Source organism: Egretta garzetta, unplaced genomic scaffold (assembly GCF_000687185.1).
Source record: "Egretta garzetta isolate BGI_Z169 unplaced genomic scaffold, ASM68718v1 scaffold542, whole genome shotgun sequence".
Lineage (NCBI taxonomy): Eukaryota > Metazoa > Chordata > Aves > Pelecaniformes > Ardeidae > Egretta > Egretta garzetta.
In genome coordinates, this window is record NW_009258766.1 from 89,135 (window position 1) to 116,774 (window position 27,640).

The 27,640-nt window shown below is 37.4% G+C and overlaps 1 protein-coding gene across 4 annotated transcripts; it reads left to right on the plus strand.

Annotated features, from left to right (window-relative positions):
* Positions 1-1,902: 1,902 nt before the first annotated feature.
* ABHD18 (abhydrolase domain containing 18) lies at positions 1,903-23,370 on the plus strand. Of its 4 annotated transcripts, XM_009649336.2 has the most exons (13): positions 1,903-2,049; positions 2,863-2,971; positions 6,178-6,262; positions 7,312-7,412; positions 9,103-9,181; positions 9,271-9,355; positions 10,168-10,195; positions 12,520-12,658; positions 14,659-14,748; positions 15,518-15,619; positions 16,975-17,344; positions 19,446-19,608; positions 20,629-23,370. In XM_009649336.2, exons 2-13 carry the CDS (start codon positions 2,880-2,882, stop codon positions 20,678-20,680), a joined length of 1,386 nt encoding a protein of 461 aa, XP_009647631.1. In that variant the 5' UTR covers positions 1,903-2,049; positions 2,863-2,879; the 3' UTR covers positions 20,681-23,370. The 4 variants fall into 4 exon arrangements, with proteins under 4 accessions (XP_009647631.1, XP_035744933.1, XP_035744934.1 ...); XM_035889040.1 differs by lacking the exons at positions 9,271-9,355; positions 10,168-10,195; positions 12,520-12,658; XM_035889041.1 differs by lacking the exons at positions 1,903-2,049; positions 2,863-2,971; positions 6,178-6,262; ... (2 more) ...; positions 9,271-9,355; positions 10,168-10,195 and adding an exon at positions 11,999-12,086.
* Positions 23,371-27,640: the final 4,270 nt, after the last annotated feature.

Genomic DNA, 27,640 nt, shown 5'->3' on the forward strand with positions numbered 1-27,640 from the left:
GCTCTTCCTAGAGTAAGAGCCTATAATTTATCTCTAGGCTTCCTTGTCATCTTCTCTGGAAAATACTCTTTTAGAATGCAGCTTTTTTTTTGTTTTTTTGTTAGTGGATCACTTCTTAGTGTATCTGCCACAATTTCTATTCACAACTTACAATTATGTGAGGCTTACTCTGTTAGCAATATACTCATTGAATATTCCTAATACCAGTACTGTTTCTTGGGCTACACAACTATGCGGCATCTTTCTCGGGTCACTGCTGCCAGCTGACCTGTCTTACAAAGGGATCATGATGTGACGCGTGTGGTAGCAAGTGGCAGAAATCCAGTCACATTCCGAAACAAGCTCTGCTGATTCTTTTCTCAAGTTCAAACTCACTGCTGAAATACACTCTTGACTTCTACTGTGAAGTTATAAAACTTCAGCCTCCAACAGTTGGATTTGCCTTTTCTGACAGTAAAAGTATTTGTAATTGCCTTCCCATGTAGACATTAATGGGCAGTGACCGAAGCATGTCCTACCCTTTTGTTGCTAAGATGAGCAAAATGGGAAGATGACCCCTATTAAAATAATTAAAATAGGGGTCATAATATTTCTAAGTAATGTTTCGGAGAAGTTCTATACAATGTACTTCAGGTACTTGGAATATTTTTTTGGTTTAGTGTTTCCTGCACTCTTCCAGTAGTAGTTTAATCTTTAATCTGAATAAGTGAGTATCCTGAATTACTTAGAGTCTTTATTCAGTCAATGAAATAGAATACAGGATGAGACAACCCTTTCACCTCAATCAATGTTGCGTTTAAATATAATGTACTTGTCTAGGAACTTGTTTTGGCATTCCCTTGGTGCAAGAGAGAGAGCTCATCAGGCCAGCTTTTGAACTCGCAGCAAAATCAACATCTTCATGTTTTCTCTCTTAGTTTTTATTTTGGAGGGGATTTTATAAAACAAAACAACAAACAACTAAATAAAACATGTGAGGCTGCTTTGTTAAGCATCAAAACATTAATTGAAATTTCTTTTCACAATTACTGGTAAGCAGTGTACTGATAGAACTGCAAATCTAGTTTTAGTGTATTTTTGACAGCATAATTGACTGTTGTGTGTGCTCACTCTGAACTGTCTTCCCAGCACCATAGAGGGTCCACTCTGTTTTGCTGTCCCTGTCCCACCACCAGGAAAACACCAAGCTGTCCCCCTGCTCCAGAAAGCAGAGGAGGGACCTTGCAGGGCTGGCAAACATTTCCTGTCGGACACTTCAACAGCACATGAGGTCAATGGATATCTCCAGAGTGGGCAAGGAAGGAGATTGTTTTGAGGTTATGATTCTATTAGACCAAGCAGACATGGATCAGAATAATAAGATTACACAGTCAGTCAGCTATTTGAGACTGGTGGAGTAGGAGCTAATACGTTCTACAGTATTTAAACAGAAGGTCCCCGCTGACTTTCTGGTGATTTTGGGTATTTATTTCTGCCCTGTAATGTCTGAACGTAGAACCATTGTGGCTTTCTAGGATGCTTGTTCTCGTATTCAAGTACCTTAAATTGTCTATAATTCCTATTTTGATGGTAATTTACTCTAGGTGTTAAAGCATTTTTCTTTTTTTCTGTGTATTGATTCTTAAGTGTTGGGTTTTAGAAGTGCAAAGGAATGTATTAATCTGACCACAGTTTTAACTTGTCATATTTAGACAAGTTTATTTTAAGAACAACCATATTAGAGTGTGGCAGAGTAAATGAAGTTTAGATTAAAACAGAAGAAAATCCCCACAAATTAAATTACACTCTTGGAGTGTGATGACGACTATTTAATAGGGAGAGATCTGGAAATACTAGAAAGTAGTTGAAGGTAACTTATTAACCAAGTCTTTGTTTATTAAATTTTTTGTTCTCTTAGGTGTGCACAGATCCCGGAGCTTTTTTTTTTTTTTTTTTTTTTTGAATAATCTGTATCCTGCTGACCAAGAAACCAAATTTGAGAGTTCTCTCTCTTCCCCACCCCCCCCTTCCTCATTGGAAGAGCACAGTAGTGGCTCCCTGTTCGCTTCAGTAAGTATTGCTTTGAAAATAATACTCAGCTTGCCTAAAATCTTGTTGGCTTTAGCTATATTTGAGCTAGTGTATTTTCTGAAAGAGAAATGACACTGGTAAGGATTTTGAAGGCGGATTTCTTCCCTGAAGGGAGTGGGAGCATCGTTTTCAAAACCGTAAGAAATGAGTTGGTGAAAATTGGAAAGGAATGGATAAAATAAGGTTTAGGATAGATGCTTAAGACACCAGTGAAGACAAGCTTACAAAAATAAGCCTTCTCTGCATCAGTTACTGGAGCTACTTTTTTTTCCCCTTTTTTTAGAAATGACTAATTATGTAGCTAGAGATCTAGTCTTCTAGTTGATTAAAAACAAATATTATTTCAAGCTTCTATTCTGACATGTGTTTATAAAAACTCACATTGACTGAAAAGGTTTTGCCATCATAGCTATACTGACGGGACAGAGATCAATGCTATTCTTTGTTTTATCGATTCAAGTAAAATACAGTTAGGACTGATTGAAGATATAGTTCTGTGACCTTATGTGCCTCTTCAGTTGTCCTTCCATCAATTATGTGATTAATTTCTGGTTATATTAGGCATGTTAAATCCTTACACCTAAATTCCTTTTCTGAAAAACGTCAGAGTTGTATTAACTGCCTTTGTATTTTATTTAAAATGAAAAGAACTTACTTGAATGTCAAGGTTAACTTCCTTGGAATAAAATGGTATGGCTTTTCATTAATACAGATAGAGTAAGAACCTGCTTTGTGTTGCAATCAATGAACTTCCACTTAAACTGCCTTGTTTTTACCTGTTCTTTTTTCTAGATGTCAGTTTGCTGCTAATGGGTGTAAGTAAATTAGATGTCTTGTACAGAAAGCTTCTCCTTACTAAACTTTTCATCAGAGGATGGGGAAAACCAGAGGATCTGAAAAGGTGACTTGTTAAAAAATAACAGCATAAATAGTACTTTATATTAAAAGAAAAAAAACAACCCTTGAAGTACCAACAATTGTTACTATCCTGTATTTAAAAAACCCAACATGTTAGAGTTTGTGTTTCCATAGCAAGGGAGGAGCTGGATTTAAAAGAAATCTTAAAGGGATTTGCTAAACGTTTGTGTTTAAAGAAGCTCTTCTTGACAGAATGTATGTGTGTCCAATTACTTTTTTCACTAATGCATATATGACAACATATTTCAAGCAGCATCTCTGAAAAGTGTTTTCTACTAACAAAAGATGCTGAATTTTTGCAGAGTAATTGTCTGTTTAATATTAAAGAGGATCCTGCTAGCTTTCTATAACTTCTTAATAATAATGAGCTTTACACATGTAAGATGTAATCAGAAGTTTCTCTCCTGTTCCAAAGTAATAAACTCATTCTTCTTAGATGTCTTGGAAGTACCTCTTAATTTTTAAATACTGGCTGAAAAGCGGAAGTACCTCTTAATTTTAAAATGTGTGCTGATTTTTGCTAGTTATTATTATAAGTAACACCTAGAAGTGGAGCACTTGCATTTCTAAAGTTTAAAAATTAAGTGAATGAATATATATATTCTGCATCATGTAGCATTTAAATAGGAAATGATAAATCTGCATTTAATAAGCTAATTCTTATGTATTTGAAAATCAATAAAGAAAATTTAAAAAAATACTGAAATAAAATTTTGTTCACTGCAGATAGCAGTGGAGTTATGGGGAGGTTGTTTTTTGTTTTTAAGTTCAAGTGAAACATCTTGTCTTGAAATGGCACTTGGATTGCTTTGTATGTCTGTCTTCAGTTGATTTTTTTCGTAAGTAGCAGACTTTCCTGAAAAATGAGTGTTGTGTGTACCTAAAATAGGACATCTTAATGTTATCAAAACCCTCTCTTAAAAACTTTTAAGTTCTTGGTGAGGCACGATGAAGTTTCACTCCCCATCTCCTCCCAACACAATTGCTATCTATATAGGGGAACTTGTGACTTAATTCTACTGTAGTTATTACAATACTAGGCAAGGGTCTTCTCTCGCATGGGGTCTATGAGGGTAATCACACTAATGTCAAACAGCAATAAAGAAGCATTGCTGGTAGTAATAATGGTATCAGCTATGGCTCTTCCTTTTTCATAGTGGAGGGAAAAAACTCTCGTGAGCTATGGGGGAAACGTGAGGCAGGCTTGCTGGCCTGCTGGTCTGAAAAGTGGAAGAAGAATTTGTTCTGTGTATTGCCCCTGAATGGGAAGAAAATGAGGGGTTCCCCAGCAGCCTGGCTTCACCTGGATGAAGAAGGAAGAATACTGCTGCCTCCTGACTCCTCACACTGGACAGTGGGAAGAGGGAGTACCACTCCCTTGTATGCATGCCCTATCGTGCCAGAAACAGTCTCAGCATTATCTGGTTTTTGGTTTGTGGTTTTGTTTTTTTTTTTTTTTTAATGGATCACTGTGAAGCTCCATTAGAAGAAATTATTAAATTTCTTCTACTTCAAGCATTAACTGAGATGGACTGATATTACAGACTGCCCTGCCTAGATGTAATCTGAAGTTCTGTGTGCACACCCTTAATGTGATGACTGTTGATAGCCTAATGCTTTATCCTCAACTCATTAGCAAGAGTTGAAATTCCTCAACACACGCAAGATTCAGCCTTGCAGAAGAAATACATAAATGCAGTATTTTTAGAGGATTTAGTGCCAAGCAAAACATCTTTTCATTTAGCTTACCCTCCACACTCAAGGTTTCATACCTTTGCCATTTTTTTCTCAGAACTAGTTAATGTGCTCGCTGTTCTGTGTAAGAAAAGCAAAGGCTATATGGTAGAGCTGTTTTTGATATGGTGATAAACTGGCTTTTCTTTCAGTCCTTTTCTTTTTTTTTTCTCTGGTGTTTGGAAGGTGGATCAGATCATTCCCGTTACACTGTTCTGTACTTCCCACCCAAATCTTACTGTTTTAGTTGGTCGGGTAACATCATTGTGTGTATTTACAACCATAAGAATGAGCAAGTTATTCTTAGCATGGAGTATTTAAGGCTGAGAGGGCCATCTTGAGGGCATCTAGTCCAAATCCATATTCAAAACACAGCTAACTTAGTTAATTCAAGTCACTTGGCACATCATCCATTTGAGTATTGAAAGTCCCTTGAGAGTAGAGGTTATTCATGGTTTCCCTGGGCAGTCTTTTCCGGTGCCTGACCACTCTCACTGTGAAAAAAAATCTCTCACTATGTTCCAGTAGGAATTTCTTATGTTGCAACACGCAACCATTGCTTCTTGTCCTCTCACTGTATATCTCTGTTTCATTTTCTCTGTAAGACTCTGCAGCCCGTTTAAGTAGCAGAAGAAAGCAACTGGATTTGCCCCTTAGCCTTCTGTTCCCCAGGCAATGCAAATCCCGTTCCCTTGGCCTGCTGGCCGCTCTTGTGCTAAATGCAGACGTTCTGCCATTGGTCTTCCTAGCTGCAAGAGTGTGCTGCTAACTCTGCTCAAACTGTTCAGTTTGCTGTCCATCAGAAACCCCGTGCCTTTTACTGCAGAGCTGCTGCCTCACTGGGAAGTTCCCAGCCTGTATGGTTGCGGCAGGCTGTTCTGTCCTACAAGCAAAATTTGCAGTTTTATTTTTGAGCTTCAGGATGTTTGTTGACCTGTTCCTCCAGCTTATCCAGGTCGCTCTGAATGCTAGCCTTACCTTCCAGCTATCAACCTCACCCTGCAGTTTCTGTCATTTATGAACTTCCCTAAGTGCTGCTAGTAACTGGTTTCAGATCATAGGCAACAACGCTTTGATGTTGGCGGTCCAACCTGTTTTTCACCCATTCAGTCTGTATTGCCCCAGTGTGGCTACAAGGATGTGTAAGTGTAGGAGGCTGCTATGTACTTTTTCAGGGCCAAATTAAGATGTAAGTTTTCAAGATATCAGGTGTAAAATACTATTTAAGAGCTGTGCAACTGCAAGCAATGTTCCTGAGCCTTTTTTTTTAACTTAAAAACATTCTTGTATACCTATCCTATGGTAGTCTGATTACTCTGTAAATGCAAAGCTGGCTTCATAAATTTTATTTTCTTTGTGGCTTACTTTAGCTTCTGAAATTTTTTTTTTATACATGTATCTTCTCTTTCTTTTAGATTTAAAGTTGAATCTTCTCTACTTGTTTCCTTTCAACAGAATATTTGAATTCAGAAAGATTATTGGAAACAGGGAAAAATGCCAGACGTTGGTTTCGAAAGATTACCCAGTATTCATTGACAAGGTACTTAAAAGCAAGAAATCATGCAGTTTAACTGAATTTTTTTTCTGATGGCATATAAAGGTTTTCACCTTTCAGCTTAGTGCTCAACAGGCTGCTTTTATAGGATAGAAGAATTGAATCTTGATGTCATGTGAATCTACATTTTCTTGATATCTGGTATTATCACAGCTGCTGGGATTGGTGACTGGGGACTTGAGTTAGGGAGTCTATAGAGATAGGGTGGTGAATGCACCTCTGACAATATTCAGTTTTCTAACAGGTGGCATTCTGGCTTCATTGATGTTCCCAGTTGCCCTGTATCAAAAAAGGATATTAGAATTTATCTGTGAGGGAGGAGGACATGAGGCTGGAGAGGTAAAAGAAATCAGTGTAGCATGAGTTCTTGAATGCTCTTGATTGGAAAAAGGAGACCCTGTGTTTCCAGGTGAGGTGTGCAGGTAGAAGTAATCATTGCCCTGAAGGCTTTTCATTCTAGAAAATGTGAATAGGGGCTCAGAAATGAAGAGTAGTTCTAAAGTCAAACAAACGCACTGGTGGTGAATGCTGTGGCAAGCTAAATACTTAACAGTTTGCTGTTTAGATTTTCTTTTTTAATTGAGCTGCTGTGGATAGGATTAGGAGGCAATGTCAAAAATGTGAAATGAGGTTGGAAGGGATGGGAAAATGAGCAGTCACATTGGCTACTAGCAGAGAACGGAAGGAGAGAATAAAGCAGTGGTTATACAGATACTGCTTTATTTTTTCCCCAATAACACAATAGTTGGGGTGTAAAGCTCAAAAAAGCTCAAAACTTAGTATGTGTTATGGAAGTTATTTAAAATGGGACAGCATTACACTTGATTCCTTTAATAGATCGTTTCATAAAAGCGAAGTTTGAAACAAATGTGTTGATAACACATGTATCCCTATATTTGAGATAGACCTCAGCTTTTGGGTTTTTTAAGTACATTTTTATCCTGTAACAAATTATTCTACTTTAAGAGATTGTCTCTCAGAGCGAGGTAAACACTGGTATGAAATACACTGCTATCATCCTATTCCCTCTGTAGGTTGAGGAGCAATCTGACTGTAAAATCCTTGAGGGGCACTTCATTTCCCCGTTGGCTCATTATGTCCCAGGTATCCTGCCAGTTGAATCTCTTGTAGCAAGGTAAGAGAAACCAAGTGGTATTTCCTTTCTGAAACTAGTATTGCAGAGAAATAAGAATGATCTGTAAGTAGTTTTATTGTGAAGCTAATTTATTGTAACACGAATTATCTGTGAAATATTTCAAACTGTTTTTTGTACTAATGTGTTGAAGTAGATTTTATGCTCAGAAGTGAAAATAAATCTTATTCATGTGATACTTCAAAGGGACTTCTGGTTTGGGGTTTTGTGGGGTTTTTTGAGTGTAGAAATCATATTGCACAAAGCTGTGGAATACCCTGGGTTTTTTGAAATTATCTTTTTGGGTTTTTTTCCAAATGAGCAGGATGCTGGAAATAAAAGATAGCGTAGCCAGGACAGTGTTTTGTTTTGTACGTAGTAGGAGAAGCTATTTGTATGAAAGAAGCATGTTATATTGTATTCGAAGGAACCATTCTAGCCTTCCGCTTACATTGAATGCAAAAATATTGTATGTGTATTGAAGTAGTAAGTTCATTTAATTGTAGCAAGAGAATCTGGTGCCTTTCTTACTTGGCAAGCTGAAAAAAAAAGCATCCTCACAGAAAGCTGGATGATCCCTCGTAGTCAGAAGATACTAATGGCATTTTTGCTGGTTTCACACTAACACTGCTTTGTTGTTGAGGAGTGGGTTTTGAAAGTGAGCATAATTTCTCTTTGCTTTTAGTTTTGAGCTAAACTTTAATGATGGAATTTTTTTCCCAAACTTTGTTTAATAACTTAAAAATTAAACATAAAGCTTTGTCAGCTCAAGTTGATACTGGCATTGTCAATTTTATCAGTATTACTGGTTGATGGTTTTATGTGTACTTCAACATGTAGCACTAAGGAATGTCAGAAAAAGTTTGATAGTGAAAATACCAGTTCTCTTCCACCTCTCCATTGATTAGAGAAAGAAACTGTCTCTGAACATTATTGGATTAATTAGTACCATACTGGAAAACAATGTTTCCTTATCTATGTTTGTAGTCAAGTTATGCTAATTGTTACATCGGACAGTATTGTTACAGTTTTGAAATGCTCTACAAATTTCCCTTAAGATTGTTGTGCTTTGTGTGAATATCTTTTTCTGAAGCGTAACACTGTTGTAGGTAACAGTGCTCCGTCTCATGGGGAAAATACTCGTGGCTCAGAAGTGATTTTTTTTTTTTTCCCCTAGTAGTTAGACTGTAAATAACTTGAGTAGCAGCAGAAGACACTAAGTGATTGATGTTGTGTGTATAGAATAGTTTCATGGTTTGTGTGTTGGATTTTTGATTTTTCTTTTTTTTTAATTTAAATATATTGCTCACCTTAATCTTCAGTTTCAGCTGTTGTGCCCTCAGGAGAGAAAAATAGCAGTGCTGCCTACTTGTTTAGGCTGCTCTTCATCTGAAGTTCCATTTCTCCACTCTGCAAAATTTAAATTGTGATGATGAAGTAGTGGTCTTTTTTAGGAACATGATCTTTCACCTTGGCTCCTTTTCTTGTTTGGCATTTATTCTGTCCTACTTTCGGATTCCTTTCTTCTGGATGTGTTTATGAAAAGTGATATTGCTGAATTGCTGGCTGTTTGCCTGCATAGGTTACGAAAATACTTTGTCTTTTTTTTTTTTTTTTTTTAAGATTAATTTCTCTGGTGCAGCTTGTAAATAGATAAACTTACTTTGCTAAAACATGTGTTTGTTTCTTATAGATTTCAGTTCATCATACCGAGAAGATGGAATAGCAAACACAGACCCGTCTGCATTCATTTAGCAGGCACTGGAGATCATGTGAGTCTGTAAAATGTAAAATTGATTGTTATCGAGAAATTAAATAAACAGATTTTATCTTAATACATGTTTGTACATCTTATCTTTAGCACTTCTGGAGGAGACGCACATTAATGGCACGCCCAATGATAAAAGAAGCCTGTATGGCTTCCCTGTTGCTAGAAAATCCGTATTATATCCTTTTGTGGAAAGCACAGTAGTTATTCTTAACGTTCTCTCCAGAAGGTAGAAGACTTATCTCACTGGGATAATATCTACTTTGTGGCTCAGTTTCCAGTGGACTTTTCAGTAGATAAGAAGCAAAGAGCAAAGTATGACCGTTGCATGAAACACAATGTTGAACACAGTTAATATAATATGCTACTTCCACACCGAGTATAGATTTTCTGATTTTTTTTGGGAAATGCCTTCTACAGCTTCTTACTGTAGTCACTAGAGTAAAAGTGCTGATATGAATCTGTGTACTGATCAAAGTACCGATACGATTCCTTTAGCTGTACAGAGTGAAAACTATACATTCATTGTGTGACTGTGTGACTTCTGGATGTATTAATGACAAAAAAGAAAGTTGTCTCTCCTGCCTTCCCTTCTCAAATGCAACCCTTTGGTACCTTGGGTACTTTTGAGAAACTTACTGCTACCGTTTAATATTTGTTTTTAAAAAAAAAAGTTAAATTCTGTCCTGTCATCAACTCATTAGTAACCTCTATACCACTGTTACTCTGTTTTTATTAAATAGGATCTCTGCCTACACTTTTTTTTCCTACCCATATACCTGACAAAAGTAAAATCTTATACTGCAAACTAAATCATCAAACTACATTTAATTTGGTTTATTACCAGTTAGACATTTGGAATTTAAGTTCCAAATTTTAATTAACCCATGGTATTTATGTATGTGATTTATTTTATTTTACTTTATTTTTTGTTTTAATTGCCAGTTTTTATATAGAAGTTTTTTACTTTCTTTAACTTGAGTCTTCTACATGGCTGTAGAAAACCTAAGGATCAGTTGTAAGTATTACTGTTACATTCATGGATACTGTCTTTTCGAAATACCACTTTTTTTTTTCTCAAGAAGCTCAAAGTAATATAAACTTTGATAGCTTATTAAGAAAACAAAAAAAATCTCAAGCATGGACCACTTGTAACCTGCTAATGTGAAATTGGCTACGCTTTGCTAGACTACTTTGTCATTTTTTGTGTTAAGAGATCACAGTGGTCAGGAAAGTTTGCACAAGACGAACTTGCAGTACAGAGCAAGATGCCAGGAAGTTGTGTGAATGCAAGCACCTGATTTACAACTGTGCATATACAAATGCTGCAATTATATTTTAGTCAACTGTGAATAATCTTTGGGCAGATAGTGTATTTTCCTGTTACAATTGCTAAGACTTTTCTCTTCCAAGATATTTTAAGGATTTACAATCAGACACATAAATCTGGTGTTGTTTGTTTGTTATTCAGTGGAACCTATGTAATATTCAATATTTTACAGGACTTGCTTTCTTAGTCAGTTCTGTAAATGTGAATTTAGATGCCTAATCAGGCAGTCCTATCTTTTTGCTTTTCATGTTTTCCGAACCACTGGAGTATAAACAGAATTCAGCAGGGTATGTGTCTGAGGCAAAGCTGTGGATTTAGTCTACCAATATTTCTTAAAGTCCAAATATGAGTTGGCATTTTAATCCTTTTTAATCCTAACTTGGACATTTAACATGAGCAGAAGACGCATAGAAGTTGATTTATTTTTAGACCTGTCCGTTCTATTAGGACTTCACCAGGAGCACTGCCTCCCACTACAGCATTTTAGATTTTCTAGATTTTATTTATACTTCAGCATTTGGATTTCCTAAATCAAAAGCATAAAAAAATTACTGTTAGGGAGAAAACGTTAATTAAAAAATAGTTTGTATGTTTTTTTCAAAGTAGATGCTGAATTTTATTTATTTTGACATAAACCCTTTTTTTTTTTAAAGAAAGTGAATTACATTTACTAAGATGATTGTTGGAAAATTGCTTCTTTGGTAGGGAAACTGCTTAAACATATATATATATATATTTATTATTGCATTTAGAAGCGGAAGATTGTAGGAAAGTGACAGGAGAGAGCGTGTGCTGGAATACATCCATTGGTGGGGTTTTTCCCAGTTACTGAGGATCTGATGCAGAAGAATAAATTAAATATTTTGGCGAGGATAGTTGTAACTCCATTCTCAGTTGTCTAGCGTGACACCTAAGCATATGCATGATGTGGAGAAGGTTTTTTTGAAAGGGGAGTGCTCGGTCTAACACCCCAATCAGTAATTGTCACTCTTTGATGCAAGGTTACAAAGCAGCAGTAGTGGTTTTAGTTAATATGCTGGTAACAGTGTTCAATAAATATAGCAGCAGCTGGAGAGGGCTGAGGGATCTCGTCACAAAGCTGTAGGAAAGAATTACATTAGCCTATAAATACTGCTCTGCAGCAGCTATGTTCATTTCTCTTGTGGCTTGCACAGTAAGCTTTGTCCTTGTGCTTCAGAGTGTCTCAAACGTGATTGTATGCTGGCAGAAGAGGCCCGTGGCCTTTTGTAACCTGACTGTGTGATACTGAAAATACACAGTGCCCCCCCTGTTGCCCCCCTCCCCAAATTAGAGGTGTATTAATTGCCCTGTAAAGTATTTTTCTTCTTTTTTTCACTTTTTAGAGTCCCTCTGATGGTTCAGCTGAATAGCTTTCTACTATTTTTTTGGGGTTTGTGTGTTGTAATGCTTTGCAGTACGCCACATGAATTTCTCAGTACTGTGACAAACTTCCCACTTTACGATTTCAGTCTTACAGTGACACTGATGAGTGCTTCCAAAGCCGACATACTGATTGCTCTTCAAATGTTGTGTGCAATTTTTCAATGATGTAAAACAGGTAAATAAGAAAAAAAAAAAAAAAAAACAAAAAAAGAAAAAAGGTTTGTTTCTGCAAATGAGATGGTGTATGTCTAGATGTCTAGGACTGTATCACTTTGATTCTGTTTCTTAAAGATCTGTTACAACATTACAGGACAGAAGTTTACTACTAATGAGTTTCTAACGTTGGTAATATCTGTTTCTAGAAGACCAGGCTGCCAGTGATATTGCATTAGAAGCTTACCTGGTGTCTAGTCCTCATTTAGATGACAAAGGACAAGTGCCAGAGAATCTGGACTTGCTTTTTCTCCTGTTGAGTCAACAGGAGTTCAGGTCCAAAATTCTCTGGGTTTGTGATCAGCTTTGTATAAAAGTATGTATAGAATGATGAGAACTGTCAAAATCTAATCTTAGAAAATAAATCCTATATTTTCCTTTTCTGGGGAGAAAAGACGGTCATGTTTAAAAAATGTCTCGGACCTGTTTGTGATGGGAGGAGCTCTTGTTCTAGAATCGGCAGCTCTTTTGCACTGGCTAGAGAGAGAAGGCTATGGACCACTAGGGATGACTGGAATATCCATGGGAGGACATGTAAGCTTTTATATTTCCTGTTCAGTAATTTTTGTTTTAACTTCTCATTTGATCATTTAGCATACGGAAATAATTTATTTTATAGTGTTCTTCTCAGAAGTACTTTAAAATAAACATTTAGAGTCATGAGAAACAAATTGCTGGCAATTCTCATGTTCTGTGGTGCTGAATTAGTATAATCCTCAAAAAGTACTGACAAATCAGAGTGCCCTTTGTCAGCCATCTCCTGACAGGCTCAGTAAGAATATAAGCTTCTTGTATAATTATTTTTTTTTACACAAGGGGGAAGGGAGGAAGGAATGTTTGCTGAAAGAAGTTCTATACTGATCAGCTGCTAGTTCTCCCTCTTTTCCTCCATTCTTCTTGCTTAAACTTTCGTGTTTGAATGCATTGTGTGAAACGCCTCTTCTTTATAGGCATGTTGTAACTGAGGTGACTTTTGGTGTCAGTTCTGTTCTCATCTTTTTTTCCCTGATCATTGATATTGATTGGAGAAGATTTCTGTGGTGAGGTGGATAAGATTCTGTGTGTGACACTGTGCGTACTCAATGTAAACCAGCAGTGTATCAGTAACAGTGTATTGAGTTACTAATACACAGTTAAAATATTACTGCCTGTGTCTACAGATAATCATTGATCTGTGAGACATAGGTACAAAGCTTATTAAAACAACATACCTCTGTTTCGCTGATCCTTGTTTGTTTGTTGTTAGGAGCTAAGTAAATAATGTTGGGAATGGTAGTGTCTACTGAAAGGAAAATAATTTTCCCCCAAAGCACAATTTTGTAACTGTCATAACTGTGCAAAGCACCTTCGATTTACTAAACATCACCCTGCTGAAACAAGAACTTGTGTGTTAAACATTCTCTGTCTTACTTGTAATTCTCAAACTGGTATATGCACCGCTAACTGTGCAGGACACCTCAAATGCAGTGCAATGCTATGGGAATAACCGAGTACTGTATCCTATACCAATGGTCATATACAGCATGGGTATAGAAGGAGGCAAGATCTGAGAGTGTGAGTTTGGAAACTCCTTTGGCATTTGTTTTTCTTAGTCCAGGAAGATACAGTTTTGGCTAGTCCTGACTTACTTATAGGATTTCTTGTACAATTTAAAACCAGGGAAATAAATAATATTTTATGTTGATCTTCTATAGAATGTATTTTGCAACAGAAGGTAGGTAGTGTTCTTTCAGTTCTACTGATGGGGAGAGCTGGCACTAAGAAGAAAGAAGTCAGACTTCCTGGCTCTCAGAACATAAATACGCGATGTTCTTGTAACTTTTTATTAAGAAAAAATAATTAGAATAGAATTACAGTTCAGTTGTACAAATCCATTTATTAGAAAATCTGGTGCAGACATGGACTATTTTGTTTTAAAGGGTTTACACTGTTGTTCAGATTAGAGCAATAAAATAAAACTCGTCAAGAACATATGATATAGGGAGCTTCCGTACGTTGAGCTGCTTTGCCCTGTTTTTTTTCTGGGATAAACAGGATATTCACAAAGTTGTGTTCTAAGAACTGATGTAAAAATAATAATTTAAACTTTAAAGGACAGAAAAAGAGTCCACGTAACATGCTGAATTACTTCCCCTCCAAATTTTGTTACCAGTATCCAAATCTAAAAAGTTTAGAATGTTAAATAGTCCTCATAGATTGCCTTCATTTTGCCTTAATCTTTACAGATTTTTTTTCATGGTTTTAAACAACTAAAAGGTCAGAATAAATATTCCATTGGGAATTCTTATGATAAAAACCCTTTCAGCCTTGAAATTAGTCTATCCAGAGCAATATTTATTGGTAGGGAAATCACCAAAGAATAGGCTGTATTTTCTAAATAGGTGAAAGTATATCCAGCTGCCACAGTCCTTGACTGCTTTGGCACTGCGTATTTGTTTGATACAGTATAAACAAAAAAACTGAAGATGCGAGAGTTCTTTTTATCATATTGTGAATTCAATATTAAAATATGTGATAAATGCCTTTGATTCTAGATGGCTTCACTGGCAGTGACAAACTGGCCTAAACCATTGCCATTGATTCCGTGTCTTTCCTGGTCAACAGCTTCTGCAGTCTTTACTACGGTAATTAACATCTATTTTTGTTAATATACTAGAATGTAATCAGATATATAAGTAAAAAGGTTTGGGTTGTAATCAGATATGTAAGTAAAAAAGTTTGGGTTGGCCACATTCCCCTTTTCGGTTAGGGCATCTCATCACCCTTTGGCCTCTTACTAGTGACACTATAGTGGCAAAACCCACCCTTCCTGCCCAGGATATACAACACATGATAAGGAAGGTGGCTTTGAGCTACTTCGGTGGGTCGTGTACCGAATTAGGGGCTGGGACTGGCTTGTGAGACAATGATTAGAGCCCTGGTCTGGATGTGGGAAGGTGAGGCAGCAAGCTATGAAAACATGTATTCTTCTGCTCAAAGCCTGGCTTAAATAGTTGGGTGATAATACTGCTGCTACCATGAGGGGTACCTGTTTTTACTACTGCTGCCGGGGTAGGTAAGTGAATAGGCTGGCTTTGACACCCATCGTCGGTTTAGCCCAGTCTATGTGTGTGTAAACCCTAAGTGGGACTGTTTTCTGCCTTCTTTTTTTTTTTTTCCTTTTTTTCTTTTGTTTGTTTTTTAAAGGGAGGTGGGTTTCTGTGTCCTGTGTTGTAATATGTGCTTATGCTTTGATTGCAATAGTTCTAAGGGTTATCTGAAAACTTGGGCAGAATTCCACTGGAAAAATGAAGTCACAGAGAGGAACAGATCCATTTTCTCTGTATATCATTATTTTAGAATGATCTCTGGGTTTTACTTGTGTATTGGACACTTTTGTTTATGTAATCTCAGGGCGTGTTGAGCAAGGCAGTGAACTGGAGAGAGCTAGAGAAACAATATTTTACGGAAACTGTTTATGAAGAAGAAATCATTCAAATGCTTGAATACTGTGGAGTAAGTATAGTTTATTTTCCCTATTTGCTAATATTTACATGTGCAAATACAACAATGTAACTTCTTTTTACTTCTAGTAAAAGTAGCCAATTGTTATCTAAAACATGTTTGCCTGTTGTTTCCTTATGCTTTTGATAAATTTAATCTTTCAAGGAAAACCTTCTGAAAAACAGAAGCTATTATTTTGGTTGTACAATGTGTGTATAGCCCTTACGACAAGTTTCTTCCGCGACCACACTTAGGGTAGTCTGCAACATAAGATGAATTTAATCAAGACACTGAAACTGTAGATAATACTTCCCAGTAATTGGCTTTATCGTCTGGAAAACCAATAGCCTGGTGTGTAAATATAAAAACATGATTTATTGCCCTTTGAAGCAATTGCTTCCAAATATTTAATACTGTAGGATATTTTTAATATGGAGAAACATTAGGTTACTTTTCTAGTTTGTTTAGAGTGCTAGGTCTCTCTCTTTCTGTTTCTACGTGAGCTGCTAGCCCTCCCTCAGCTTTAGACTTTCATTGCACAGGCAGTTGGGATAAAAGTGAGGTGGAGCTTTTGTAATTGGCTTCTTGCTTCTTACGAAATAGAATTTATTGTCTGCATATTTTCTTTTTGCTTTCTTCTTGACTCCTTTTGACTAGTGTTGAAAGACTGTTCCCAAGGGGAATTTCATTGCCTCACTGCTCTTTTAGATCGGGAGTGAGAACTTTTTCAGAATTGCTTATATGTCGCAATACTGTCTTCTAGCCAATTCTGATAAATAACTTTTTTCCTAAGATTCTTTGCACTGTGACAGTCCTTTTCCAAATATATTACGACAGGAGAAGAGGGGCTGGGATGGAGACAGCTACTTAGGCGTTTGCCATTTTGAAGTAAAATATACTCCATGAACACTGATGGGGCAGACAAAATGTAAAGAAAAAATATTTCAAGATGTTCAGCTTGTGTCTTCCTAGTATTTAGAGACAGTAATTTTTTCAGTCCTAAACCTGATAATTAGGCCTGGTCGTATCTGTTTATTGCCCAGAAATTTAAGCTTAAATGACGGCAATTATAAATTCAGAGGTTAATACAGAATTAAGAGCAAATGTTTGTATCATAAACTACCATATATAAGTACTTCCTGCTTTTTTTAAGCTGACAGAAATGTAGAATGAAGTTAACAAGAGATTATGATGATTAGGATTTAACCAAGTGACATGCAGGCTGAAAATAACAAGTGCTGTGAGCGGTGCTGTTTGTATCTTTTTTTTTTTTTCTTTTTTTGTTTTTTTAGTTGATCTTTAAACCAGCTGGTTAATCTTATTTTTAAGGAGAAACCCTTAATAAATTACCTGTTGTCTTTCTTTAGACTGATTCTTTCAAGATGGGACAAGACTTTGTTAAAAACTTCCCTGACAGCGTGGACAGTCTGGAGGATGTGGATGTGACTTCCAGAATGTTCGACCTTGATTCCTCAAACAAGACTGTATATAGAGAAGCTGTTCACAGCTTTACCACAAATAAAAGTGCCTCATCAGAAAGACTCTTAATACAAGATTCTCCTAAAATGCAGTGCATAAACCAAACATTTTCAACCAGTAGCAATAGCAATAAAAACTTCACCAGCCCACAAGGACACAGGATAACTAAAAGAAGAAAGAGTGACACTTTACAGAGAGAATCTTTAAGGTTCATGAAAGGAGTAATGGATGAATGTACCCATGTAGCTAACTTCTCAGGTATGTATTTATTTCTTTTAATGTGCCATTTGAAAAACTGAATGAAATATGATGGAAGGAAAGGTGTTTTTTCATTCTCCATTGTGTAAACCTGCTGGCACCTTAGCTGAAATACGACATTATCTTGAGTGTTACTCAGTAGCATCTATTTACCACTCCATTTCCTAATTGTTTTTCTCTTTCTTCTTAATGGCCAACTAACGATAAAGTGAATTAAAAATTTGCCTTTCAGTATCTTTACTCATTTTTTCTCTGCCTTGCTGTGGCTATTTTCAGATATGAGTTAATGCAAATTTGTATTATTTAAAGAACAAAACATCTGTGTGATGTGAGTAATATCTAGATCTAATTAGTCTGCTAATGAGGTTTTTCAAGCAGATTCATAAAGCAGAAGTCTGATATTGACTTCAGATAGAAAGTAGCCTACATAGCTGAGAACCAAGCTTGAATTATACTTTTAGACAAGTGTGACCAGTAAAAACACACAGAGGTCCTTCTGGGATGATGCAGTCTGGTGAATACAGCGTTTCCCAAGGCAGGCACAGCACATAGAGGGAGCTGTAGTCCAGCAAGCCTTAAAATGATGAACTAGGGGTTTCTTGGTGTCTAGAACAAATCCCTTTCAACAGCCCACTTGCAAGCAATGGATACAAGTGATTTCTTCCTAGAGCTGCTTGAAAGGGTTTTGCTGGAGAGGGGGCTTGGAGTTGCTTTTGTGGCAGTCCATTCAGACAAAATGGTTCACCTGTGCATGTACCCAGCGCGGACTCTCAACATGTCCTAGAACATACTTTGACTTCAGAGAGGTTTCTGACGAAGTTGTCTTCAAATGTCAAAGCATTCTCAACATGAGACCCTGTGCCACCTCATTTTTTAATTCTGGAATTCAGTACTCCACTGGTAAATGAAAAAAAACCAAAACCAAAACAACCAAAGATTTCTACACTAGCATAGATTTCTTGACTTGGACAATGTCCCAGATCACTGCGTAGCTGGGGATGTTTTGTGGCAAATATCAGTGGCTTTCCTTAAAGCCTTAAAAGTTACTTCAGTAGACAGAAAAAACTCTGTAAACTTCATTCTAAGTACTTTATTGTTTATCTGGATGCTTATCCATATATCACTTAGCTAAAGCATTGACCTTTCTTAAGAGGATCTGTGATCCTAATGCACTTGTCAAAGCAATGCAGTCCTTTGTGTCACTTGCCTCCCAGGTCTCTTCATGCTCAGGGAGATGTTGCATCCCCTCCCAGGGTGTCCTTGGAGTGTGTCTACAGAGGGGCTTCAGAAAATCTGCCTAACATTCAGATTTCATGGAAAATTGAATGGAAGACTAGAATCTATCTTAGCATTGCATATCCTCTTATACGTGATCTAGATTTATATGAAAGGAGAGGATCTAAATTATTTGGACACCCCATTGTCAAATATCTTCGTTGGTCACTCTACACCACCACATATATGCTTTGGGAGGAGGGAACTGTTCTGTGTTCAACATCATTTTGGTGTTATTTGTCTCAACATCATTTTGTTATTCCTATTAGTAATCTGATTGGTGCAATTCTGGTTATGAGTAATAAATACATATAACAGTATGTTGGGATTTTTATGTTGTAATTAAAACATGTAGGAAACAGAAAAGTGAACATATACTGCACTTTGTCTGCCCTCTCATGAAAATTCATCTTTTTGTTCTCCTTGAGGAAAAAAATTATACAAAGCTTATGCTCTATTGCATTTCAGATGTCTCCCAGTTCTTTTTGCTGAAAAAAAAAGATCTCGGAGAACTGACCTGAATGCTTTAGAGTTTTGTTGATAAGAGGAAAGACAATTCTTCTGTCATTCCTCAAAGACTTGTGAAGTTTTCTGCTTTAAGGGAGGGAAGGGGATTGATTAGTTTGTTTTTCTACTGATGGGCTCACTACTGAAATGTAAAAAACCAGATAAATTCTGCTGGAGACTTTAGAAAATACAACTATATTAAAGCTTAGAATAATTTTAATCTTTTTTTAGAAATAGCATTTTTACAACAGAAATCTCAGCTGATGTGTTTCTCTTTCTTACCTTAGATGAATTAAATTTTCATTTGTTTTTTCTTTAGTTCCAGTTGACCCAAGTTTAATCATAGTTGTACAAGCTAAGGAGGATGCGTATATTCCTCGAACTGGGGTGCGCAGTCTTCAAGAAATCTGGCCCGGATGTGAAATTAGGTATCTGGATGGAGGTCATGTCAGCGCCTACCTCTTCAAACAAGGACTCTTTAGGTAAGCTAAACAGGAAAGTTTAAAAATAGTTGAGAACTTAAAACCGTAATTTTGAGACACATAATCTTTCTTCTAAAAGCAACAATTACCATTTGTACCTAATTACTCTAAAGCAACAAATACCAAATACGTCTTTGAAGAAGAAGTTATCAGATCAGAAATAATTTAAAGAGAATGTCAACATTTCCATTTTATGAGCAAAGATGAGGTGTAACATAGCTTGGATCGTTCAGTAAGCCAATGGCAAGAGAATGATCCTTCTCACTCTCTCGTTTTCCTATAAAATCTTTTATTTAGTTTGTTCACCAGGCACCAGAAAATATTTTTTAAGCAGTGACCACTTATGTTATATTGCGCAGCTGTTTTATTTTTGCAAATGTTGTCTTCTGAGAATTAAAAAAACCCACACAATTGAAGGTGAGAATTAAAATACAAGTTTGGCTGCAAATGAGTAGTACTTGCATGAATTCTTGCCTTAGTAATACTAGGCATTGACTTTCAGAAGATAGTTATATAAAGCAGTTACAAAAATGCACTTCTTTAGTTTCAAAAAGTTAAATACTTGTGCTGTTAATTTTAAAACATAAGGAATTAGTAAGACTGTACATGCCATTTAGGAAGTCTAAGGAACAGCAATACACTGGGTCAAGGTATGCTAACCACTAGCTTATTGCTATTTAAAACTTCAGTTTTATATTTTTAAAATTTTCAGTGTTAAATTTTATGACAGTTGCTCAAAAATTATAAATTATGCCTCTGACCCATTTCTTGACATGTCTGAGTAGAAAACTCCTAATCGATTAACATTTGCGCTTGTATTAAAGTTGGTAAACAATCCCACTCATTCCTGAAAGATAAATATTTTACTGGATTGAAGTGAGAGATCCCAGAAACAAGTGAAGGAGAAGTAACTACCTGATATCACATTTTTATTGAATGCTCTTTTGAAATTATGATGATACGCCACTTATATCTGCCTTTTCCCAAGTTATACAAATGATCTTTTTTTCCTTGTTTTAGGCAAGCAATTTATGATGCATTTGACCGCTTTCTTCAGAAATACGCAGTTTAAAAATCTTCATAACATATTCAAACAGATCTCATTTGTACTCCCACTTATTGGAACTCATATTTGGAAAACGAGCCTCTGGCAACGTTGCATAGATGGTCACTGACTTGGACTGTCGTAGGTAACAATTACTGAAAATGGTGAAGTACCAGCATTACTTTCATTTCAACCAAATGCCATCCTGACACACTTGCTTCAGCTTTACCTGTGAAAAAACAATGGCAGCATTTGTTAGTGCATGAATGGTTCATGTACTCCATGTTTAATCACAGTGTGTATTCCTTTAATTCTGAATAAATTCTGAATTGTGTATCAGTTGAGAACAGGCCAATCCAAGAATTGAAAGAATGTACAATTTGCTGTAGGGCTAAGAAGCTCTCTTGTGTTTAGTGTATTTCTAGTTTGTTCCAGGTACCCTGATTTCCTCTTCCTTCCTCATCCCCTTGCTATTCCTATTGGTTGTGCTTTGCCAGCACTCGGCCTCCTGTGTTTGTCACTGATTTTCTCTATTATGAATTGAAAATGAACTATAATAGAAGGGGCAGCATCAAATCTTGCAAAAAGAGACTTTCCAAATTCAACAAAGGGTGAGAGAGAGACATTTTCATTCAATGCATCCATGAGATTTTTCTGCCACTGAATTAAACCGTGCCATTCCAGAAGAATCATGTAGCAACTCATTGATCAGTTTCACAAAAGTGCAATAAGTTACAGTGCAGTGTCTAGTAATTAATTGTTTACATGCATTCAGTTGGATACCATAAATTACTTCTAGATTATTATTTTCTTTTTTTTTAGAGCGCTAGAGGAAATAAAAATGTAGTCATTTTTCTTTAGAAGCAGTGGCACAAAGAGTGGCACTAGGCAGTTAAATCAGATTATATGGTGCTATAAAGACCTGTTGGAAATATTTCAACAGAGGTCCTTTTTAAAGTGCACTCAGTGCTGATTGCAAAATACAGTTTCACTATATAATATTAAAACTATATGTGAGACTAACAAGACATTATTAAAGCTGTTTAGCTCCTTATTTTTCAACACTTTTTTTTTTTTAATTGGATGGAAAATAAGAAAATCAGGATTATGAATGTATTTAAGAAAATCCAAAATCTGTCGTTTCCTCTTTTGGGATCAAAAATGCCAACAAATTACAGTAGAATAAAAGGGTGTTACGCATCAGCTGTATATGGTATCTGTCCACATCTTATTTTGTAGTAACCTCCTGTAACGTTCTTTTAAAGCTAGATTGCAGAGAATTTTAAAACAGAAACACTTCAGTATTAATTTTAGCATAGTAATGACCAGAAATTACACAGAAACAAACAGAAAAATCCAGCCGTTTCCTGGGATATGTGACTTCTACACTTTTTAAATTAAGCACTTCATTGATCTCCATGGTTAGCATCATGTTTTTTAATAGGTAGAGTATGAAGCAAACAAAGCTCAGTTTATATAAATATATTGTCTCGAATTTTAGTTTGGCAGACAGGACGAGTAACTGGGAAGAAATCATGGTTCACTTGAAAATCAGATAAGTTCAGCTAAAACTGAAGTGCAACAATTTGTAACAACCCAAATTATTTAACATAAACATTTACTGAAAAGGCAAAAGAAGTTATATTCTGCTGGAAGTTAAATCGCTTGTTTCAAGCCATGTTTCATCACTTCTTTAGAGAGTGTTGGTTTTATATACACTGGGAGCAAGTGTGAAGTGACTAAATATAATTTAAATATAGTAAAACACTGAAAGTTGGACGGTTTGAAATCAAATATAAGTAAGCTTACAAATTTAAAATTGAAGGCTTGAATACTGTACTAAAAGATTTGTGGCGTTTACGTTTTACAAGCTCATTCATCAACTAAGAGTGTTTTACAAGACCATTGTCTGTTCACCAACTTCTTTAGATCTCGCATTTTACGTGTATTGTGCGCTTTACATCCTGTTTCTGTTGCAGCTGTGAGAAAGGGAGATAACTGGTGGCAAGGGAAAGGGCCTAAATAAATGGAAGAGAGAAAAGACAGATTTTGTAAGGCGCGAAGTAAGCACAAAAAAAATCAACTTCTCTACGCTACAAAGTATAACATGCCAAAGTAAATATTTTCAAAGCGCACAATACTAGGAATTACACAACCGATGGGAACTTGACATCCTGAGGTTAGTGTTCTGATGATATTACTAACAAGGTTTAACTTGCCAAAAGGGCGTACTATTCACAGAAGCAGATTTATGCTAATCTAACTCCTGTTTGTGAGAGCGTCTTTTGGGATCAGTAGTGAAAGACCGGTCTCTGACAAGAATGAGAAATCACGCTTTGCTGTGTAACTGAAGTAATGTTGCCAAATATGAAAGCCCAGTAAGAAGCATTTGAGAAATTTCTCAGGTTAGAATAACAAAAATGGAAAAATGAGCTCTGTGGTCTATTTCTGCCAGTTATCAGACACAGGAAGCTATTAGCTGGTCTCTGAAGGGGGAAATCTTGCTGTGTAAGTGTTTTTAACCTTTGGAAAACTGACTTTTTAAACCAGATTTTAAGGTTAAATCCTAAGAAAGCATTGTTAATAATCCATTTTGATGTTAAATGAGAATGTGATTTTAATCCAGCAATTGCATGAGAAAAATAAGTGGAATAAGGTTCCTGCACCAAATCCAAATAGCAGGTAAGCCATTCTGTATGTCTTAAAATTATTGTAAAACTGGCCTTGATAATTTTTTGGTTTTAATTTTTCAATAAAAGCCCGAAAAAAGCAATTAGGTGCGAGTTTTTTTCTTTTTTGTTAACAGGAACTCAAAATGCATCTCGCTGTCATGCTGTAGTTTTTTTTCCTCCTACCAGTACTGTAGCACAAGGAAAGTAGTTAATCTACAGTACAAGATAAAAGCTTCACATAACAAACAGTGATACTGCTTTCATGTTTTTCTACATGCAGTACCTAATAAAGAAAATAAGCTATCATGTAATTAAGATACCGTTGTGATTTTTATACTTTTCTTTTCAGTGGCTTCCTTGTGCTAGAACTTCCCGGACTTCTTTGAAATCCCTTCTACTTTTAAAAAGGTCCAAAATCTGTACCACTTCTTCCTGCTTGCTGCTGTGTTCCAAACAAGGGTGTGCTGTACCATAATAAACTCCGAGCATGTTGTACGACTGTCCAGCAGTAATTGAAAAATCAGCCTTGCTGTTGATGGTTGCTCTTGCAAGGTGGGAAGGTGGTGGTAGGGTTTCAGAATGCTGCTGCTGGGAGAAGAGGCGACTATTTCATCGTCCGCAGCAGTCTGTCGTATGAATGGGAGTATCACGTGGTAGCCGAAAGGCTGCTTTGAACAGATAGCTGTAAATGCTACTGGCAGGTGCATCTTTGAGTCTTGATGGTGTTTATATGCCAAAAAAAACCCCCAAACCAACCCCCAAAGTCTTGGAAAATTGTTGTGGCTTACTCTGTGGAATTGCAGCAGTCATTCTGACTGAAATATGCCAGTTGTACCCAGCAACCAAGATGCAACCAATTGTATTCCAGTGCTCGGTTAGGCTGTCTGAAAAGTGAAGGCCGCGCTAACACCTCTGCATACTGATACTGACAAAACACGAGGAGGACAAACGGAGTGGGTAGTGCCTTTTGTCTGCATTTGAAAGGCAAGGCTCAGGACAGAGCGAGAAGAACGTGTAAACAAAATGCTAAAAAAAAAAAAAAAAAAAAATTACCTGGGTTTATTGCATTTTGTTTACACGTTTCTCTCCTGGCACCTAAGTGCTGGTCACCATCTAGAACAGAACGCATCTAATCATTGTCAAATGGAGCTTTTTGTAATTTTTTTTTTTCCCCCCCAAGTCCAAAAAATCACCCCCCTCAAGAGTGACCACTCGGTATTACTCTAGCAAGTCTGCAAAAAGATACCATTATATGAAGGAATGGAGTCTTGTTGCTTTTTCTTACTGGAATGTCAGTGTGTATATATATAATGCATATATATAGATAACTCTTAATAGTAGATTAGAAAGTGAAAATCCTTGGATCCTCAGAATGTTATTTTTGCTTGGTAGCTGCTAACATTTTGAGGCAGTTAATTTTTTAATTTATCTTAATTGTTTCTGTCTTGTGTCACTTTTCAAAAAATGTTGATCTTAATTACGGTTGGTGGGGCAGGGAAGCTTCTTTATCTCAAACTGTCAGGTTCTCTGTCAGCTTGGCTGCAATGATAAGTTATACAGTGTTGAAAGGAGGTTCGTATAGTCTGTAGGCATGTAATTCCTCATGAAAAACCATTACATGAGTAAAATGCTACTCTATAATGCAATCCTGTAATTTGCAGTGTTTCCTGGTATGCTTGGATACTTCTACACAAGATAAAACAAGCTTTAAAATGTAAAGTGGCTTGTAACAATTGTTATTCTCTTGGCTTCATGCAGTGTAAATCGGCCTCTTTTTCAAATATGAGTGTTTTCAGTGCTCTGAAAGGAAAAAGTGCTGTGAGTTTTGCAAAGGAAGTCTGACTTGCCCTGCCAGAAAGTAACAGGAGGGATGACACAAAGTGGACAAAGAGTTAAGGATGAGTCTTGGGCAACTGTAAAAGCTTTTCATACGCTCTTCAGGCCCAGTCCATCCAATAAAGTATACAGTAAGTCTTCTACTACCACAACATTAGCTAAACAAATATGTACAAAAGCTGCCACGTTGCTGGTCACCTTTACTGTTTTTTTTTTTTGTGCGTGTCCATCCCTGTGGTTAACTCTTTATCAGTTTCCTGCTTTTTTCTTGGTCTGTTCAGGTTCCTCTACTGCAGTGTTGCAGCGTTCCTGAAGTCCCGGCTGGCCTGCACATCTGCTTCCTTATCTTCTAACACTTGTACAAGAAAAAGAGGAAACAGGAGGTTAATCCCCTTCTTACCAGGGACTTAGGTAGGGCCTCTGTACATTCATATCACTCTAGCCTCTGCTTAAGTTCCGATTTTGGAAACCAATTAAAAGATGTGGAAATTATTTTCAGTGAGTAGCGTGACTGATACTCCTGTTTTCAGCAATGTAGGTGTAAGCATGTACAGATATTGTCCTTTTTCACTGACAAAATTACTCAGTAAGAATGCTTTCCTCCATTTCAAATGGAATTGTCACTGCAATATGCAACTGGCATGTCCCTGACTAGTATATTTATTGCATATGAAAAAGTGGAGTTCTTAATTGCAAAGAAAAATGCTTCTAAGACGTTTGAAGATCTGCTTTAATTTGTATCGTTCTACCTTTTTTCCTCTTCCTGGGTATAAATTTAAAACGAAGAAGGAATACACCTGTCGCTTTTTGTACAAAAAGTGCTTGGAGGCAATAGTAATTTCTTCTATTTATGAAAAGAGAAACTCCTCCCTTATTACCCACGGTTGGAGCTTCAATCTGCAGTTACAGAAATGCGCATTAAAGCATCTATGTGGTTTGCTTATAGTAGCGTAAAACCATTGTGGTGGATGTTTTAATTTCAAGCCTTTACCACAAAAGGTCATTCCTTTCCAAATATCTGGAACAAAGCAGGGAGCACCTGGGAGGGAAGTTTCTTCTTTGAGGTGGACTTGGGCCTCCGGCAGGTGATCTGACCTCATCACACCTGACAAAATGGCCGCTCTGCTTGGGCGGGAGGCGCCCACAAGCCACTTGTGCGCGTGGGGACAGTCGAAGTGCGTGGTGGTGTGGAAAATGGCCTCTGTTCTTTTGAGCTGCTGCTGTAACCCACAGTTCCAGAATAATCCTAGAAACGCCTCGGTGCCTGAAGAAGCGTGAGCTGTGGTGGGGGCTGTTGGGTTTTTTTGGTGTATTTTTTTCTGATGAAGGGGTAAAACTGCGTGCAATCTCATTGAAGCAGAGAATGACGTTACTCCAAACAGAATGTATTTTGCTGCTGCAAAACACTGGAAATCGGGTTACTTGTGGCACTATTGAAAGAGATCTAGCTTTATAAAAGCCTATTTAAGAATTTGCTTAGTTCATTAAAGAGATGGGGGCTATTTTTTGGAAGACGTTTTATAAGGGAGTGAAACAGGGCCAAGCCCTACATCTGTTGCTTGAGAGACTGCATGCAAGAAATCGGAAAGGGTGTCTGAAGGTGTAACCAAGAAGAATCAGGGGCGCAGGAGGAGGCTTCGAAGAGGGAAGGGGGCGATTCAAGAAATCGGAAAGGGTGTCTGAAGGTGTAACCAAAAAGAATCAGGGGAGCAGGAGGAGGCTTTGAAGAGGGAAGGGGGCGACTGACTTCATGCTGCAATGGCTTTCCTCATTCTGCGACCTCGGCGCTTCTGGGATAAGGCAGTGGCAGAAGCGTGGGCATAACCTCCTGAGGAGTCCAGCAAGCCTGGTACGAGTCCACCCCTGCGAGATGATTTCTGGGAGATCTTTGGTGGAAAGTAGAAAGGGAGAGGAGGCAGAGCGCAGTAGCGAAGGTACCTGGCTGTTGCAGCGCTTAAACGACGCGGTGTTCCCTCGCGACTCAGACTCCAGGGTGCTCTCACGTGCCGGTCCAGCACGTTGTCTTGGCTGTGAGAGAAGCGCGCTTCGCTTCAACAAAATGTGTTTATCCACCTGCTGAATTTGGAGACCCTCGTCGTATCGTACGAGCATGGGAAAGAAAGGCCTTTACGTAAACCCCAAGATGTGTCCAGCAAGCGTTATGTGAGAGCTTAAACCACCTTTACTGGGGTGTGCCTGTAACGGAGAGCAGGAAGGCGGCAGCTTTGCGCTTTCGTGTGCTGCCCTGGCTGCTGTAGTCACCTGTGCTTCGCTCCAGCCCCGCTCCAAAGGGCACTCGAGACTAAAAAACCTCTCACTGATGCTCGTTAGGTTTTCCAAACTGAGCCGTGCCCTCGCTTTAAGGCGGCTGTTGGGTGATTCGTTAGGGTTTCCAGCAGCAGCGAGGAGTGCTGAGGTGCTTGGTGTGCGGGTGGGCTTGGTACCGGGGCACGGCACGCCGCGTGGGCACCTGAGGGGC